We start from the raw sequence: 19313 nt of genomic DNA on the forward strand, positions 1-19313 counted from the left end.
AAATTTTACCCATTCTCTACGCCTGATAGTAACCCCCTGGACTTTGTAATGGAAGGCATGGTCACAGAATAAGTCAGTATGAACACCTTAATTATTAGTAGCCGTGTGGGCAAAATTCTTTGGGGAAAGACGTACTAGTTGCAAGTCAGTGATGAAGGATCTCTGCAAAGTTATTTAAATAAGTGGAATCACATTGAATGAGATATTGGTCAATTTTATGTCTGTAAAAAGTATTAGTACATATTCTAATACAAACTGTACTTTTTTTTTTTTTTGGTGGGACCCAAATTCTAGAGCACTGTATATAATATATTCATTGACAGTCAATGACTACTATGAATCATTATATACAATGAATGTGATTGCTTCAATAAGTTTTGGAATTTAGCATTTCACCCAGTTGACCTCAAAATCATTTAAATAATAGGAACTTTTCATTCTTCTTCATATATAGATTAATATATAAATCGAGTTTTTATTTTTAATTGACTTAAGTGCAAATATTGGTGATTACTTCTGTATATGCATTTATGTTAAATAAATAACGCATCAATATATTTATTTAAAGGCAATAAACATCACTAATGTAAGGTTTAGCATTTTGTATATTTAATAAAATAAGATTCTAAATTCCAGATTTACAATAATTAAGTTTTAAAAATGTCACAAAGTTCTACTAACTCTTATAATCTAAAAATAGCAACAAAAAAGATAAAACACTTCTTACGTTCGTCTAAAACTAATAATTAATTAAGTAATTATTTAAATAAATATAATTTGGTTAATTATGCTAACCATAATTCGATAAAATTAAACTAAGATTTAAACAAGCATCATTTAGGTAAAATCTCTTCAGTTCAACTCAGGCAAAACATAACTAATATCATCCCAAGGATGACGATACAATCCTTGTTTTAACCTCTTTTGATCAAGATAGTGACCAATGAATCCAATAGATCTTCCGAGAACAAACAAACCATTTAAGGTTCCAGTTGATAAGTATGTGTCAGCTTCGTCTCTAAATTTAATTATTTTAAATCAGAATGATTTTTTATAAAATATAGTATGAAATATTACTTTGTAAAACATCCGGAGTGTCTCAGCAAATCAACAAAGGATACAGCGATGCACCCATCAACGTTTAAAATCAAGTTTGGTTTTTTGGATGTTGTTATCTTCTCAACTTCTAATGCATATTCCAAAAGCGGTGTGTGAGGAAAGTGATTAAAAACAAATTCTTTGATCAATGTAACTCGCATGTCAGGGTTATTAATCTGCAAATAACAATTTTGTAAATATACAATTGCAAAATATTCAAAAGCATTCATTGTTACATACAGATTTGACACGGTGCCCAATACCCATAATGAGTTGCCCTTTCTTTCTAAATGAATTGACAAACTCCATAGGAATCAAATTTCCATCATATGACTCACTAAACTGTTTGGCTGCACCATCAAGTGCTCCTCCAAACCGATCTCCCTAAAAATAATCGAATATATATGGAATTGGAATACACCATTTGTTTGTAGGCTTACAATAGTCAAAAGACCTGATACTAACGACGATACCAAATCTTTTCCAGCTCGTGCACAAACAATAGTATTATGTGCTCCAGACACTGCCGGGCCATGATCAGCAGTAATCATTAGACACATTTCTAGAAATTGGCAAGCATAGGGAGGTAGCCTACGACCAAACCAAAGTAAACTGAGAACACCACCTATTCCCATATCTTGACGAAATACCTCAGTTATTGGCATGCCGGCATATATTAATTCTTGTCCACGTTCATCACAAATACTTGTCATAAATGAAGCAGGTTTACGAATTAAACCGAGTTCCTGATTCAAGCGGTGAATAGTGATTAAAGTTGAAATGAAATAATTAATTAAATGTTTACCCTAGCCCATGCATAATCCATGGGTACTGGCGGCGGTGGTATTTCTGACTTTGGAACAATAGTGCCTTTCTCAACCAAATCTGTATAAACTTGATGAACAACACTTCCCAATTCATCAAAAGATGATGGAACAAATGCTCCTGCTTCTTTCAGGGCTACATTTTTTGAAGTAGCTGTCTCCACAGCAGTTCCTGCACTTGCACCAGCATGGCCAAACTGTACATCAGTCGTAAACATATCAGCACATGTTCCGATGCACCAAGCAACCAAGGGTTTTTTAATGGTACCATTCTTTATAGCTTCGCAAACTTTGTATTCTTCAGTACCTCCAACTTCTCCAAGTAGAATAAGCATTTTGACCTCTGGGTCTCCCTATAAAAAATTCATCTAATGTAAATAATATAAATTAGAAAGGGAGTAGGTACCTCAAATCGAAGTAAATGATCCAAGAAAGTAGTAACAGGATACCGATCTCCACCAATAGCGATTCCTTCATAGACTCCATTTGTCTTCTGAGATATTATATTATTTAACTCATTGCTCATGCCTCCAGAACGAGAAACATATGCCACCGAACCAGGACGATAAAGTTTAGAATGAAGAATGTTATCCATCATACCACCAGAATTGCCTATTTTAAAACACCCTGGTTTTATCCCACCAACAGTAGCTGGTCCAATTATATTGACATTCTTTTCTTGAGCTTTGACGATAATTTTTCTGGTAAAGTTTTCAGGTATTCCTTCAGCAATAATGACAATAGATTTTATCTGAGGATATTCCATAGCCTCCAAAGTAGAGTCATATGCAGACCTAAGGGAAGCAAAATTGACCATAACGGATGCATCAGGATGTTTCCTCATTGCATCAGCCATACTTTTATAAACAGGGATAAGGATTTCTTTATGGCCCCAATAAAAGTTTTGTTTCGAGTCGCCCCCAACCATAGGATAAACCATGCAAGCAACACTCGGTTTGGTCCTTTGACAAATATAATCAAAGTCAACCATGCCCTGAACTGCACGAATTTGTAAACCCCAAATTATAGCCCTTGTTTGTGATGAAAACATTGCGTTGGATTTATTTCCATCTTCATTGTCACTAATTAACTTCACTTCCTTTTCTTCTTTTTGAGAAACTTTTTTCTAGATAATAATTAATAGACAACACAACCAATTAGAAATATTACAACTATTACTTACAACAGAAGAGGGTAATAAAAAATTTGCTGTTGTCGTTTTTTCATTATCATGTTCAATACTAGGTATGGCTTTTTTATTTAAAGCCATACCAACAATATCCGTCATATGAGTTTCAGGACCAAAAACATGAATAGGGATCTCTAGATTCTTACCGACTTCGCGCATTATTCTCAAGCCTTCTTGATAATTTGGTCCAGCTCTTCTAACAAAAATAGAAACTTGAAATTCTTTTAGCTTATTTTGAAATTCTTCTAGAGCTTTAACAATTCCTTTGAAAGTAGCAGCAACATTAGTAAAATTAGCAATTCCTCCACCGATGATCAAAACTTTTCCATCAATATGGTTTTCTTTTGTCATAAGTGACAGCAAAGTCCTTGCATAATCGTAAGTTTGCTGCTCAGAGGGTGCACCAGAGTACTCTCCATAGTTAGCAAGCTCATCCAAGCCACCAAAGGCACTCACTGTATCGGCATAAATGACACTAGCACCACCTCCAGCTACCATCGTCCATATACGACCTTTCGGATTAAGAATAGTTAGCTTAAGGGATGCACCAGTTTTAGCATCAATATCTGCGATAAATGCTTCTTCAGGGAATGCATCTCTTCCAAAAGGAGGAGGGTAATTCATGGTTCCCCATTTTCCTCTGCAAATAAAATCTGCAGTTGCATCCAACTAATGATGAAACGAGTAAAATAAGACATCTTGCAATTAAATATAAAATAGCTTACTTTTGCAGCAAGATCTAAGATGTAAATAGATTTTGATGTAATGACCAAGGGATTGATTTCCAGATATGTAAAATATAGTTCGACATATTGTTTATAAAGTGCCATAATAAAATCACACAATCGGCTAGGGATAAAATAAATAAAAAATTGAGACGATAACCAATATTTGAATGATTGGAAACTCAAAAATATATACCTTTGTTTGTCGTCCGATACTTTAGTCAAAAGATGGCTTATAACATCATCTCTTTGAAGGTCCTTATCTACAGCTACTTCAAATTTGGATGACTTTGAGTCAACATCACCTGCAATGATGATCTCAATGAATTACTCAAAACTGAAAAACATTCAAAGTTCCTGACTTACCAACATCAACACCTCCCTCAATACAAAAAAGAATCATATCATGACTTCTATTAGAATAAATACAAACATAGCTCTCTTCATTCTGTAAAATATTATATTAGATAGAATCATTGACGTGTTATACTTATACCACATACACTTTCATGGGGCAAAAACGGCTCAATGATGAATAGTCGGAGCATACCTTTGGCTTTTCCAATCTGCAAAATAAGTCGTATAGAAGAACAAACAAAAAATAAAATGTTAATATCATTACAGTTTGTTCTTTCGACCGTTGTTCCTTGATCCATTTCTTGACTTCTTCATAATCAACATTAATTTTAATAAGGCCCAACTTTCCGCGGCGTTTGATCAGTTGATCTGGTTTCACTACAAGTTTCTAAAATGCATACCAAAAAAATTAAGTTCATCATTCATTAAGGCTAAGATTTAGATTTATAGATTTTTTTATCGTAAGAATCTTGAAATATTTTTATGAAATTGTTGAATTCATCAAATCCATATATAAATAAATATCAGTACATGCATCTTTATATGTATGACACCGTATAAGTTGATGTCATTCTGATAACAAATAACCCACTTGATTGTGCATAGTAAGTTCAACAATAATGTTTATGAAATTCACGGAGTAAAAATAATAGTTGAAGGGAAATATGAAAAAAGTAGACGGGGAGTTGTAACTGAATTGTAGTAACTATTAACTAAATACTTTTTGATACCTCTGTTAAGAGCCAAGGATGATCATTAGGAAGGGTTTCCAAATTTGTACTGCAGTCAACACTCGCAAAATTCAATGGATTCACGAATTCTCCAAGAGAGTTGTAAAGCAATCTTTTTCCTGAAGCCTCTTGAATCGCTCGAGACGACATTGTCTCTTGTTAAAAATAAACTAGGATTAGGTACAATTTAAAAGTTAGTTACAAAAGCTCCAACAAAAATTTCTATGACTTACCTTCTGTATTACCACTAAAGAAGTATGGGAAAAGGACGTTTCGCTTTGCTCTACTATAGAGAGTTTTTTTAATGAAGAGAGGGCGATGATATTATTTTTTCTGCCATGAATTTATCAGCGGACAGTGTGGTGTTGTGTATCCCTACTCTGCTTTCCTAACGCTCCCTCATACCAACACACACGCACTAAAACATCTCACATCAGAAAATAAAAGTGAGATTTCCATGAAAATAGAGTGTAATAATATATGTAGCCCGTCAACAAAAAAGCAAGCTAGAATGATTTATATCAAAATTGGTTGAGGATTATATTTGTATTTTTGTACGAATGATTGTCAATTTCTATAGACAAATTATTCTTATTAACCCCTTGAGTGAGTTGCAAATTTCACTTTAAAGTAGTCAAAACCAATATTTAGAGATTGACAAATTTTATTTGAAAGATCGTATCGGGGCCAATATGAGTCTCTTAAATGAAAAAGAGGTTTTAAACCATTGTTAACATTCTTGGCTATCTTAACTCATCCACAAGTTTGAATTCAAAACCTATAATTGACTCAATTATGTCTATTAACCATTGGATTGTAAGTTGTAAGTAAAAAAAGTTAAATGGGGTTTTTTTCCTTTTCTTGATCATAGTTCAAAAATGATTTTATACTGACGCACCAGAATTATTTATTTCTTCGTGTAGACGAATATTTCTCGTTTGAGGGACTGTGTTAAGGGATAAAATGTTTAATTGAGTCATCTATGATTAATTTTGAAGCTATGATTGATAAAATAGTCGATTTCCTAATGTTGCTTATTTGTTGGCGCGCGTAGAACAACGCAGGGATCATGCTGACAATTAGTCACAATGAAATGCTTAAATGTAAATATATAAGCAAACTCCGTTACTTATAAGTTATATTAGGTGATAAACCTTTTGCAAAGAATGATTGATCACAATTTAAAAAAATATGATGCAATCATGACGTTATAAATAGAAACACGTTAGGCTAAGGCAGGGTAAACCATAAAAGTATAGTGTGCCTGTATACAATTATTAAGCTTTTATTTCTAAGGGATTGAGGGAAATGCATTGCGGGATATAGAGAGTATGTCGAATGGTTGCCTCTATACATAGCATAATATGCATTCATGGCCCACAGAGAAAGAAAATGATTTTATAAAAAATCACAAGGTCGGTATGAGCTTCTCTACTCCAGATATACTACGTAGAGTAATGATAAAAAAAACCTCATGACCAAGTACTTTCTCAACACTATTTTAGAAAAGTACATGCGGGTATCTAAATGGTTCCTTTTAAAATCTTTCTCTTCCTTCTCAATATATTTACATTATAATACTTAAATATTTTGAGTACTAATTTCATGACTATGAGTAGGGAAACATTGGCAGAGATTCAGATAATATAAAACGCCGGTATACTAAAAAAAAGAAACTGAAATGTAAAGTGTTGGGAGAAGAGCAGTTTGACATTTCATTAAATTAGCTGTGAGCAGCTTTGATATGAAAGAAATAATCACAAACACCAGTGTCCGTATTTGGAAAGGACATAGGCACGAATTATTCCGGTGTTGATCCTCAATTATACTCTGAGTTAAACAAGGATTTACACTTATAGCTATTGATTAAAATGGCGTGTTCTTGTGGATTTTAAAAAGGAAAAAAAAAACAATCGAAAATCAACATGGTAACCTTGACAATTTGAAGAATCTTACCTAGTGCTTCATTAGATTAGCTACAATCAGTTGTGATTAGGGAGTAGGGGGGTGGTGGGGGAAGAAATAAACAAGGAAATTCACCAGAATTACTCCGTTGTCGATCCTCAATTCTACTTGGATTTAAAAACTCCGCAACAAATCCTCAAGGTTACTCTCCGTCTTTTATGAGCACAAACAAATATTCAATCAGGTTTTTAATATAATTGAATGTAGTAGAAAAGGAAGTTGACTACTCAGGAGTTAAATAATAATGACAACTGCTAAGGAAAAGAAAATTCATTCTTCAGATTATCAATTCTATAAAAGAGGGCAGGCTAAAAAATACACACGATTTAAATCACAACTTATGGCTCGACAACAAATCTTCAGGGTTACTCTTCGTCTTTCACGCACCAGTGATTATTTTATACTTATTGAATAATGATGACAACTTCAGTAAATAAAAAAACCTTTTCAGATAGCAATTACAAAAAGAAGGCGATCTTCAAATTGTATAATTTTTTTAACCTCTGTGTATCAGTCAAAAAGGTATGACGTTCCCTCCGCTCCCGTTGTAAATTTTAAGGACGTGCCCGAATCGGACTCAAAATCCGTTCCATGGAACAATCTTTAATAAATCATAGATATTTACCAGTGATGTCATCACAAATTAATCTTCTTCAATTTTGATAAAATTAAGAATAAGGCAAAATAGTCGCGAGTTTTGACGATCCTTAAAGTTTTACAAAACTAATTCAAATGGTAAACGAACGTCGTACACTCGTTATGGTATAACCTTGTATTTCTATTAACCTTGAGTTATACCATAACGCATGTACAGCTGATGTTGGACTTCTGCGACACTTTTTAATAGTGACGTCATAGAATATGACTGGTTGCATGTTTTGCCAAAATCTGTCTGTCTTGTCCATCAGTGGGAACGATACATGTAATTGAAAGTGCTACCAACAGTGAGTTCATAGACTATGATTGGTTGCGTGTTTTGTCCTAGCAAGCCCGAGTGCATGATCGTCTAACCTTGTGTTTCTGTTAACCTTGGTAAATGTATACTATTTAAGCAATACAATAGAAAAAAAAAATTAAAATCCTTAAAAAATGGTGACAGTTATATAATTATGATTATTATTACTGTATTAATAAATTAATTATTACATGTTTTGAGTAACATAAACACTGAACATAGTTATTTGTGTTATGTGCATTATATATTGTACAGCAGCACCGGAATGTATGTCCAAGTGGGGGAAGGGGCAAGTTATATAATAATGATGTTACAGTCAGACAACCTTACAATTTTATTAATGAAATATTACACTTAGTCTATAAAAGTGGTGAAGTCAATCGCTTCTGCGTTTCTGGTGGCACTGATATTGTATGAGTTATAAATCGTAGAAATGGTGGAGTTGTATAAAATATGACCAACCAGTATGTAAAAGTAAAAGAATCCGAAAAGTGTCATGGTAACTCAAGGACATTGAGAAGATCTACTCCGATGTTGATACTCAAATCTCTTCAGAGTTTAACAACTTATAACTAGGGTTGTATATGTTAAGTATATTTTGGTTCAAAAATATGCAAACCACTGATTTCAACATAATATCTAAAAGTAGACCAAACATAACAAGTGTATTAAACTCCTCAAAATGATTATATATTATCTGTGAGCCAAATTAGACCAAGCGGCCAAGTAAAAATCCTTGTCACTTCTATATTATTCTTTCTCTATGGTTATTAGTCATTACAAATCTTAATGTTTATATTAGTGTTGAGAATCGTTCGAAAACTACCTTTTTTGGTTCAGTCATAGGTGATATAGTTGTAGGGCGATATTTTGGCAGAGACTGCAGTCATAGACCGTGTACCTCAATATAATCGTATTCAAATTGTGAACTTATTCTTAATCTTAAGAACACCTCCAAATCTGACGCACAACTAAGCCGTCTCATTTCTATCCAGTAGCTTAGTTTTGGATTCAATCTTTCTAAATAATATTATAATAATAAATTAGATAGCCTATGCCGATATCATAAATCTATTTCAACCATCCTGAAGGTGTAAACCCTCAATGTTTATATTAATAATATATACTTTAATTAATCCCAAATTAAAAAGAGTGTGAAATAATTATTTTCGCAAGTTTGAAAAATATTTAAATTTGATTACTTAAGTACTTTATTATAATATTAATAAAATGATGCCACCTCAGGGTCGTATGAAGTAATTTTTAACTGGGTGGGTTCTACAGATAAAACATGATATTGGAATGAAAATTTAAAATATGATTCAGAAAAAAATGGAGGGAGTTTGCCTGATACTCTCTTATTACCTTCGACCATGCATGTAGAGGGAGCCTTAAAATTTGAGATTTTTTTAAAGAACTGACGGCAGGAATTATACAGAATGGAAACGATTTTAAACTGTATTTGAAGGTCCAATATGTTATTTATATCTGCATCCATCATACTCAACGCCTGTTAAAAAAAACTCTTCGATATATATATATATATATGTAATAGAAAGTTAATCTTTGGAAAATATCAAATCTATGGATAGGTAACGCAGGTACAATTACCGTTGTGTGAACGTTTGCTTACTTTAATCGATTGAGTCTTACAATGTATTCCAATTTAACATTTTAGTAATTGTATGGGGAAAAACCTTATCTCACCCCCTAAGAGGTCATACATACATGATGTCCGGAAAAATATATAATGTTTGATCCCCCCTTCTCCCTTCTTTGTTCGTCCAAAACTTGATAACCCCCTTAATTTTTAGAGCCCCCCCCCTCTATTAATGTTTGATATTATCTTAACTTAAATTGGTTGTAGTAGTTTTATCATTAATAACCCAGTTATTTAATTGAATGGATTTTCTTCTTGCAGCATTTTCTTCCTGTGATTGAATAACATTCTGATACTCCTCAAAAGACCCTTCCACTCGGATTCACTCCTCCTGTTCTTTTTTTTTTGTGACCTTTTTGCTTCTTTAAATGGGATAAGCTCGATAATACACTTTGATCAATTTTTATACTGTGCTTCCTTATTCATTTTGATACTTTTTTTAAATGGAATTTGGTTGGAAAAGGTAAGAGTATAATTGCATATAACATACAAAATATAATCTGTGAAGCCTTCTTTCTTTAGTTTTCATAGATTTCATGTACCCGGGGTTTCCACTTAAAAAAGTGTGTTATATTGAGACCAATTATGTACTTCATATTGAAAAGGTTTTGTTGATCTGTGTGAAACAGAGATCCGTTGTCAATGTAGTGGACTCCAAAATATCCAATACCCTCCCCCACCCATCTTAAAAAAAATCTTCAAATCCGTAACCCCCGGTCAACTGGACGTCATAAATGTATGACCCCGTAATATTAATTTCGTATTCTGGAGGGGTTCAACTAAGGTTGACAAACATTGTAGGTAACAAACATATATAAGCAGAATATCATCATTAATATAGAAAAATTGAAATGATTCAATAATTAAATCTAAACAATATCACTAAATAAGCACAAATAAATATTTATATGTGCCCTGTCTACACAAAATCAAGGTCGAATGGTTTTTCTCAAATTTACAAAATTTGACAAATTGTGATCAATTTCTATCAAAAAATTATTCTTATTAACTCTTTGGGGGCACTACAAGTTACACTTTTGTAATTCAACTTATTAGCAAAATTAAAGTTGTCCTCCAGAGCCCAGGAATTTGGTCTGATCAGAATTAAACATAGCCTTACGTACGTAACTCAAAAGTATGAACAACTTTTATTGAATGTTTAAAGTCTGATTCTGTCTCCGTTTTTTGAAATAAATGTGTGTTATCATTGTTTTTCTAAGTGGGACGTACATCACACATACACATCATTTTTTTATTATTATGTAGGATATAGGTTCTAAACTATAGCTCTTTGATATTTTAGTCTATGACTGAAATTTTTAAATTGAGTCTATAATTGATTTAAATACGTGTATGTCTATGAAATATTGGGATATATGTCCCATAGAACAATCTCTGAAAAGACGTCAGTATAGACATTTACCATTGACGTCATTATAAATAAGTGGGAGTTGAAGGTATCTCATTCTACACCATATCATCGGGAATCTAACGGACAAGCAAAAGTGGTTGTACGGATTTTGAAAGACATGATGAAGAAGAATCCTGGAATCTCTTTAGATCAACTACTTTTTACTTATCGTTATACTCCTTACTCCTTTATCATGTGAAAAGTCCCCAGCTAAACTCCTTTTTGGTCATAATATACGTACTTGTCTTGATGGTTTACTTCTTAACAAAAGCATCCCAATGAAAGAGCCAATCAGAGAAAGCACCGAAATTTTAAATATCGCAAGCCTAAATGGATCCTAGGCGTTACTTTCGAGAAAATCTCTATTTATGGATCATCGTGAACTTAAAAACAGACATCTGAATGAACTTCGACCTTGCTGAAAGGTACATACTCTTTGTGGTAAATTATATTTGGTAGTTGCATTTTAATAAACAACCTAATTACAACTTTGCACTCACTCGGTACTACCCTCCTGTCGAATCTTGTAGTCGATCCTGAGAAGGAGCCTGGATATATAATTATTCCTCATATTAATAGGTATAACATATACATAATAATATTTAAATTTGTGGGATGAGATAAGATATCCAAGAGTTTTTAGCAATAGTTTACAGCCCTTCTTTGATTTAAGGGATTAATATTGGACTTTTAAATAAAATATTTCAATTTCTCATTCTTTTATTATGACAATGCATTTTTTGCTAGTTTAAGTGCACTTCAGTTAACAAGAATAATTTGTTGATAGAAATTGATAATTATTATTTGTCAAATAAAACAAATGTAATCTAGAATCAATTCTGAGAAAAAATATTGTAGCTCGCTCTTGTGTTGACGGACCACTTATGTACTCTTTATAGCATCTGGAGAAGGATTTGAAATTAAATTCCTCAATTGCATAATACTGATAAGTGATTTATAATATAAATCTTCATCTGCTATGACATAATTATATATTGAATGTTAATTATTCAACACCTTCTAGGTAGTAATTATTCACTCCTTTAAAAAATAGAGCAGTTGGAACATTTGAAGGGTAGGATTCAAATTAGATTCGCAGAAAATTAATGGATTGTAAAATATCAAAATATAGTCAAAATTTCATTTATTAGTATACATGTTCTCCAAAATTTTGTGTGTGTCTGAGTCAAACCAAATCCGGATAATTAAGAGAAAAACGAAAATTGTTGCAACGTTCCCATGCTTTCTATATTTATAATAATTTATGTATATAATTGTTGAACTCTTTGTAAGTAAAATTTATTTTCAAACAGAGATTATTCAATTTAATATACAGGGTCGAGTGGTACACATTTTATTTTTCAAGAAAAAAAATTTAATGGGATGTTTTGTGAGGACATTTATTTAACAAAATTATATGAAAATAGTGTCTGGTACAACTTTTACTCAATATATGTGATCCCTCAGCTCTAATAATTGCCTCAATACGAGATCTAAATCCCTTGCAAACCTTGACTATGTAGTCAGACTCGAGCTTAGTCCACTCCTTGATGGAAGCCTCTAGAGGAATTTTTTGCTCCACAGCATATTTGATCGAAATTCTTTTTTTTTTATAGAAAAGAAATCCCAAAAAAAAAAATTATGCAATTTTCAAAGCCCCTCCATCCCCCTCTACGGGTACCACCCTGTTCTACCCTGATGTTTATTTCATTTAAAAATAGGAAGTAAAAGTGCTAGTCCTCCAGAGAACTGACACTCCTGAGAGGATTATTACACACCCTATCCTCCAGACACACCTAGATAGAGTAGTTCATGGGGTTTGCGTCTGGAGAGGAGGACGGTCACATGTTGAGATACATGATGATAAAAAAAAAAAAAAAAAATACATTCTTAATCGTAATTTTGTACCAGTTATTGGTTTCTTGGTATCCAAGTAATTCGAAATCTTTGGTTTGAGTCTTCATCGTTTCTTTCATTACGTCAGTGTTTTTTTGTTTGAATTTAATTGTTATAAATATGTTAAGTCGTAATATAGCAAATCATAAAAGAAATATTAGGATGATTAAGAGGATAATATGTAAAAATACTCTTACAATCAATCAGAGTTATTTTTTAATAATACAATACCAACCTTTAATAAAGGATCAACGTCCTTCTCTTAATATTGTGTAATGTGTAGTTTTACCTTAAGGATTTGGCTGTTTGATTTATAAAAAAAAAAAGATACATAATACGCACTGTGAGTAATGGGTTAAAAAAATATCCTTCACTCTTATTCTGTTTAAAATCAAAGAAACTAATTTAAGAACAAAGTAATTTAAATATTTTTTAAACGAAAAAAAAAATTAGAAAATATATCTGCTTATGGTTGGTAAATAATAAAAGAATAATACAAAATACAAAAAAAAGTACAAAGTTGAAAATGATCATGTTTAATAAACTTTCATTTTCATAAAAAATTATAAAATACCTTTTTTTAACTAATAATTTGATTCAAATTTGAATTTAAAAAAATGATTGACTTCTTTTTTTAATTTTATTTTTCAATGGTTTTTTTTGGGTTATTTTTCCTATATTTAGTTTAATTAAATTTTTTTACAGAGTAATATCGACTTTTCAAATTATTAAAAAATAGGATGTTTTAGATAAATGCTCATCAAAATGTATTAAGTATTTGATTAACGACAATTCTTCAAATTGATTCAGTTATAATTAAAGATATATGTGTACCTAAATATTAGGAATTCTCATTCGAGATTTTGGGATCCCATTTTGCTTAAACTATCTGGGGTTTACCACCTACGATAAATTATGATCATAATATAAGGTTTATTAATTAAATGCAAAATTGAATATTGAAAAAATTAAATAGAGAACATGATTTTAACGATTTAAGCTACAGTGCAAATGATGTGGGTTGACAAAAAAGGATGACAATGAATCAATTATGTATAAAAACCAATAGTTAATTATAACTTCACATCCGAAAGCAGGAAGTATTATAAATTACTTTAGGATATTTTACCTAAATTTCAGTTTATTGTTTAATATCTCATTTTGGATTTCCCACGATATCATTGAAAAACACTTTCTAAGAAAATGAGAAACCTTCATATATATTGTACACAGGATTTGTTTTAAGATGGGCATAGGGCACATTTGTCTTTGGCCCCGCTCTTTATCGGGACTCGCACTCGACATATTTGCTTTTAAATTCAATGTTATACACTGAGAAGATTTTTTTTTTGTAAATGCCATAAGAATAAAAAAATGACTTACATTTTGTAATAAAACCGGTCCCTTAATATTTTTTAAATTTCATAATTTATGGGGTTGCACTGTACATAAAGAAATTTTAATTAATTATGAACTTCATATAAAACAAAAAATAAAGATTCTGAAATGTTATGAAGTATTCTTGCTGCATGTTTGGTATGCATCTTTGCAGTTTGCACACTTTTTTTTTATCTTTAGAGAAGAACAAATATTCAAGTTGAACTGTCGTTGGCTTATCCTTCCTGTTATTGTCAAAAATCCTTTCTCTTATTTTCTCTTTTTTTCTTCATCTCTAAGTCTTATAATCTCCTTTATTTTTTAAAGTTAGCAAGGATACATACCAACATCCAAAGATAATAATTATTATGTTAGGTATTAGATAATGGTAAAAAAAGACATTTTGATGCTAAAACCATGGCTCTAGCTTCAAAAAAGTTATGACCAATTTATCATCGGAAGTTCACGCCTTTTTTTCGTGGTACTTATGTTATAACCTACACAAAAATCTGTGATTTTATCAAATATGATATTTCAATAAAACAACACAACTTTCTTAAACATCAAGAGAATTGAATGACATTTTCTGGATTTACAGAGTAAAGTATTGTGCAAAAGATGTATAATATGTATTTTGTATTTTTTTGTAGATTACAAATGGTGCGACTGAACAAACCATTCAATTGAAAAACAAATTAAAATGGGTCAAAGATTAAGTATTTATATACATTAAATATAAATAATGCTAAATTGATTTCTCTAATTAAATTAATAAACATCCAGCATTTCTACGTGGATGCCTAAAACACTTCTAGACTTCCGTGCACACCTCTCCGTAAATCGGCATTTTATAACATACCTAATTAATTATTTTTATAACTCCTGAATTTAGTATAACTTGAGGATGAACAACAATATTCTAAGTTCTTCCATCCATTATAATTAGAAATATGTTCCCCTTCGACCACAATAAGACTAACTTCCAAATCCGCTTATTCCATTTTTTTAATTTTGTATCCAACGTAAGTTCTCCATTTTTCCGTCTGTACAATAATTCATTTTTTGGATTTTTAATTTTTTACTTGCATTTTCGAATCAACAACCCATACCTTAAAAAAAACTTTGAGGCACGGTGAATCCATTTTGATTTATGAAAAAAATCTACTTATTAGCAAAAAAAAAAAAAAACTCGTCTACAGAGCCCAGGAATCTAGTTTGCTCGGAATGATACATAGCTTAAACTACATAACTTCAAATTCTAAAAGACTTTTATTTGATGTTTAAAGTCTGTATCTGTCTCCGTTTTTTAAATAAATACCCAATGCGTTTTTATTTGGGGACATACAACTATAATATTATATTATATTAGATAATATAATATTCAAGTATTTGTTTTTATCCATAAGAAATTAATTGATTTTCTTTTTGGTCAACATAAATCATTTGCAATGTAGATTAAATCGTTAATTTATTAGTGTAAATCCTTGTTTGACTCAGAGTAAATTTGATGATCTACATCGGTGTAAATCCCCTTTGTAAGATACATGGTGGATTTGATTTGATTTCTTTCATACTCTAGATGTTGTTTGGTATTCAGTGCAAAAAAACACGCTATTTGACTTTAACATATAGCCAGTAGAAACCTGTCAGTGACAAAAACTTAACACTTTCTGCTGTGTTACGTGGGTGTATAATTTAAAATTGTTGTAGCATAAATGGGATCTTAATTAATTAGTAGTACTGCATTAATCATCGTCAAATATATAAATTACTATTTTCAGCATAGTCATAATTCGGCAAAGGGTCCTAAGACCGTGCAATCCATATTACAATCTTCTAACAAACATAATTTTAAGAATATTTTACTTCAATAGCTCAATGTACAATGTACTAGTATAAACAACATTTTAAGTAAACTGTAATATTTCTTATCAGAATACAATAGTTACAATTACTTGAAATGTAAACATTATTATAGAATTCAAACCAGATGGAGCAGTTTAACGCTGAATTTAAGATATTTGGTTTGCAAAAATGTATTATCTGGTAAATGCATTTAATAAATTTGGTACTTATAACGACCATAAATAATTAATAAAACTGATCATCTATTGACGAAGTGATGTTCATTATGATAACAAAATTTGAATTTAGTAGCTTCAATATTGGCGTCGGTATGGTCACTCAAATATTGAAAGTTAAATATCTAAATTCAAGCTTAGTCCTAATGATATGTTTTTGCGCTGGGTCAACGATTAGTTTCTTTAAACCTAATATTATTATTTGGCAATATTAATATACGATAATTGATTATTTACCCTATTATAAAAAAAGGAAATGTATTAATATGAGGAAATGAGCATTAGACTTCTATACATATAGGTAGTCATTCCACTACACTATTTTATGTATGTATTATATACTCATTTTAACCGGAAATCTAGCTAGCTACAGATAAGTTCACATTTCCAATGAAGATTTGAAACTTGTTTGTTTATAATTAACATAAAATGTACACACAACCTTTCACTAATAAGAAATATTGAGAACATCTGTCCTTCCAGTAACCTGTAAAGAATAATTGACTTACAGTTAATGTTCCAAATTCAATTAGTCTATGGTAATTGATGTGACACTTTATACAAACACTAGTAACTAATATTATTAGTTTAGTTGTTAGTTAAAACATGAAATATTGTGTATAAATGCTGTTTAGCTGAAAAATAAATAATTTAAAAGTCACGTGTTGAGAAAGCTTCTCACGTCATTTTGGCTTTCTAATATATATATGAATGGTATGCAAGGGTATCTATCTCCACACGGCACGTTGTATTGTTTGACTAATTGTTACTCATAGAATTATTAATGTTGATCTTTTAAATTCGAATTTTTTCTTGCTAAGCAACTTACATTAAGTTATTAAATAATCTTCAATGATTGACTATCTTGAAGGAAAAGTTGATAAATGTATAAGAAACATAAAAATCTTTAATAAAATTTAAAAAAAAAGAAAATCCCAATTTATCATTTAATTCATATATTGTGTATATACAACCCAATATTTAATAGACATATTTGAGTCAATTAAAGGCTTTGTATTCCAATTTGAGGAATGATTTAAGACATCTAATTTTTTTGCTATAGTTTAGAACCTTTATTTGACTTCAGAAATCGCCAATATGGACTTTCAAGCAGAGTCTATCAACTTATTCATTGTATCGATGCATTTTGGCTACTTTAAGTGCAATTTACAGTGCCTCCAAAGGGTTAATAAAAATAATTTGTTGATTATAATTTGTCAAATTCAATCCACGCTGGATTTGGAGAAAAATCATTTTAGCTTGCTTTTGTGCTGAAGAACCACATACTTACGCTTCACAGAATCTATTTTTCTTTAAAAGACCAATTTATTTTATATTTCTGATTCACGAAACCTTTAGACGTGTTTAGATATTTAGCCTATCTAGGACTTTATATTTTTCAATTTATATATCTTAGTCACACAAATTATAATCCTTTCCTCAGCCTCGTGTTCTGCTCAAGGGATATTAAGATTAATGCCACACATAAATATTTTACTATAGTCGGATGATAACTTTGTACAATTGTTTTAAGGGAAATTATAAGGTTTAAGGAAGAAATAAAAGAAGAGAGAATAAGACTTATGACAATTTTATGAATGATGATCGAAGAACAGTTCAACTTGAATATTTTTTCTTCTCTAAACCTTAGAATCTCCTTTATATATACATATATAAACTCTAAGAGTTCAGAATTAATTTTAATTTCTTAATCCCACCGGACAAACCTATTCTATATCCTTACAAAAAAAAAAAGGCTCAAGGATACATACCAACGCCAACATGCAGCGAGAATAATTCTTAAAATTTTACATTCTTTATTTTTGTTTTATATTAAGCAGAAAAATGTGTTTTTGTGTTTGTCCTTCAATCACGGTCAAGCCAATGAATGGATTTTGTTGAATTTTTTTGTGTAGGTTTTTAAGACTCCAAAAACGGTTTTGTTAACAATTTGTCTGGGCTTAAAATATAATTTTACTAAAAACAAAGTCTTTGACTAACCCACAAATATTTAATATGAAATAAAAAAATGAAGACATTACAATTCTATGAACTTTTCTAGCTGCTGTAGAGCACTTACTTTTTTAATTATATATATTAAATACACCACTTTCACTAATTATAGTGTTGTCGTAGTAAATAAATAATGAGTCGAGTTCATGATTGAAGGATGAGACTCTTTATTTGCTTAAGATTTATCTATTGATATTAATACAAGAAGTACAATGATATTGGTAAAAACAAATTATACTAACACAATTTGAGTTGTTTTAAATGGATTCGATTGAGGACGCCCTAGTGACATCAAACAACTAACTAAGCGGACATATCAATTTTTCAAATTGAGAATTTTTGCAAATTTGGATACCTGTTTGAAGATGTCTCTTAAACTATCGGTCATTTTTCAGTTTTACTTGACCTACTACTTAATACAACTTTGAATGAATTTGCGTTCTATGGCCTCTTCGGGTGATGTCCTTGGTCATAATGAGTAAGACTTGTGAGTATATCATTTATAGGATATATTTTTAGAAATAGTATTAATTCACCTGATAAGAGAGTATTTCTGTAAATACCAATTCTGATAATTACCAAAGGGGAAACTTTGTTGTAAGCTCAAATTTTAATTGATTTGGGGTCTCCTGATTTTTAATTTTATAATCAGTCTATATAAGCTATTACTGATGCTAAATCATGATTAATTAAAAAAAACTTGATACAATTCATTAAATGATTTTTGTTATTTATCTATAGTTACTATTAATAAAAACTAGATTTTAAGCCAAGCCTTGTATAAATGTTTTCATAAGACTCAGGGCTTTAAGATTTTTTCCCAGAAATATGGTCCCTCGTTGATTTACCTTATGCTCCCAATGGCCAATACCATCAAGAAATCCTAACGTATATTTCATTAAAATCTATTGCTTTAAAAAATGGAAACTTTAGCAAATAATTATTTTTTGGGCGCCATTTTGCAAGTTTTTCTTTATGTCCTGAGCATAAAACTGATATAAAAGTGAATATTTTATACGTTTTAGTTCAAA

General features: G+C 30.8%; 1 protein-coding gene across 4 annotated transcripts; it reads right to left on the reverse strand.

Moving 5' to 3' along the window:
• Positions 1-557: 557 nt before the first annotated feature.
• ATPCL (ATP-citrate synthase) lies at positions 558-16929 on the reverse strand. Of its 4 annotated transcripts, none has more exons than XM_040716424.2 (15): positions 16779-16929; positions 5158-5342; positions 4925-5094; positions 4459-4581; positions 4340-4402; positions 4203-4284; positions 4033-4141; positions 3837-3960; positions 3106-3780; positions 2329-3048; positions 1904-2275; positions 1539-1844; positions 1339-1482; positions 1078-1274; positions 558-1018 (listed from the first exon to the last, which is right to left on the reverse strand). In XM_040716424.2, the coding sequence occupies exons 3-15, from the start codon at positions 5072-5074 to the stop codon at positions 853-855; spliced, it is 3231 nt and encodes a 1076-aa protein (XP_040572358.1). In that variant the 5' UTR covers positions 5075-5094; positions 5158-5342; positions 16779-16929; the 3' UTR covers positions 558-852. The 4 variants fall into 4 exon arrangements, with proteins under 4 accessions (XP_040572358.1, XP_071746002.1, XP_071746003.1 ...); XM_071889901.1 differs by having other exon boundaries at positions 5158-5351; XM_071889902.1 differs by having other exon boundaries at positions 5158-5430; positions 16779-16919.
• Between the last annotated feature and the right edge of the window lie 2384 nt (positions 16930-19313).

The sequence above is a fragment of the Lepeophtheirus salmonis genome, chromosome 7 (assembly GCF_016086655.4).
Source record: "Lepeophtheirus salmonis chromosome 7, UVic_Lsal_1.4, whole genome shotgun sequence".
Lineage (NCBI taxonomy): Eukaryota > Metazoa > Arthropoda > Copepoda > Siphonostomatoida > Caligidae > Lepeophtheirus > Lepeophtheirus salmonis.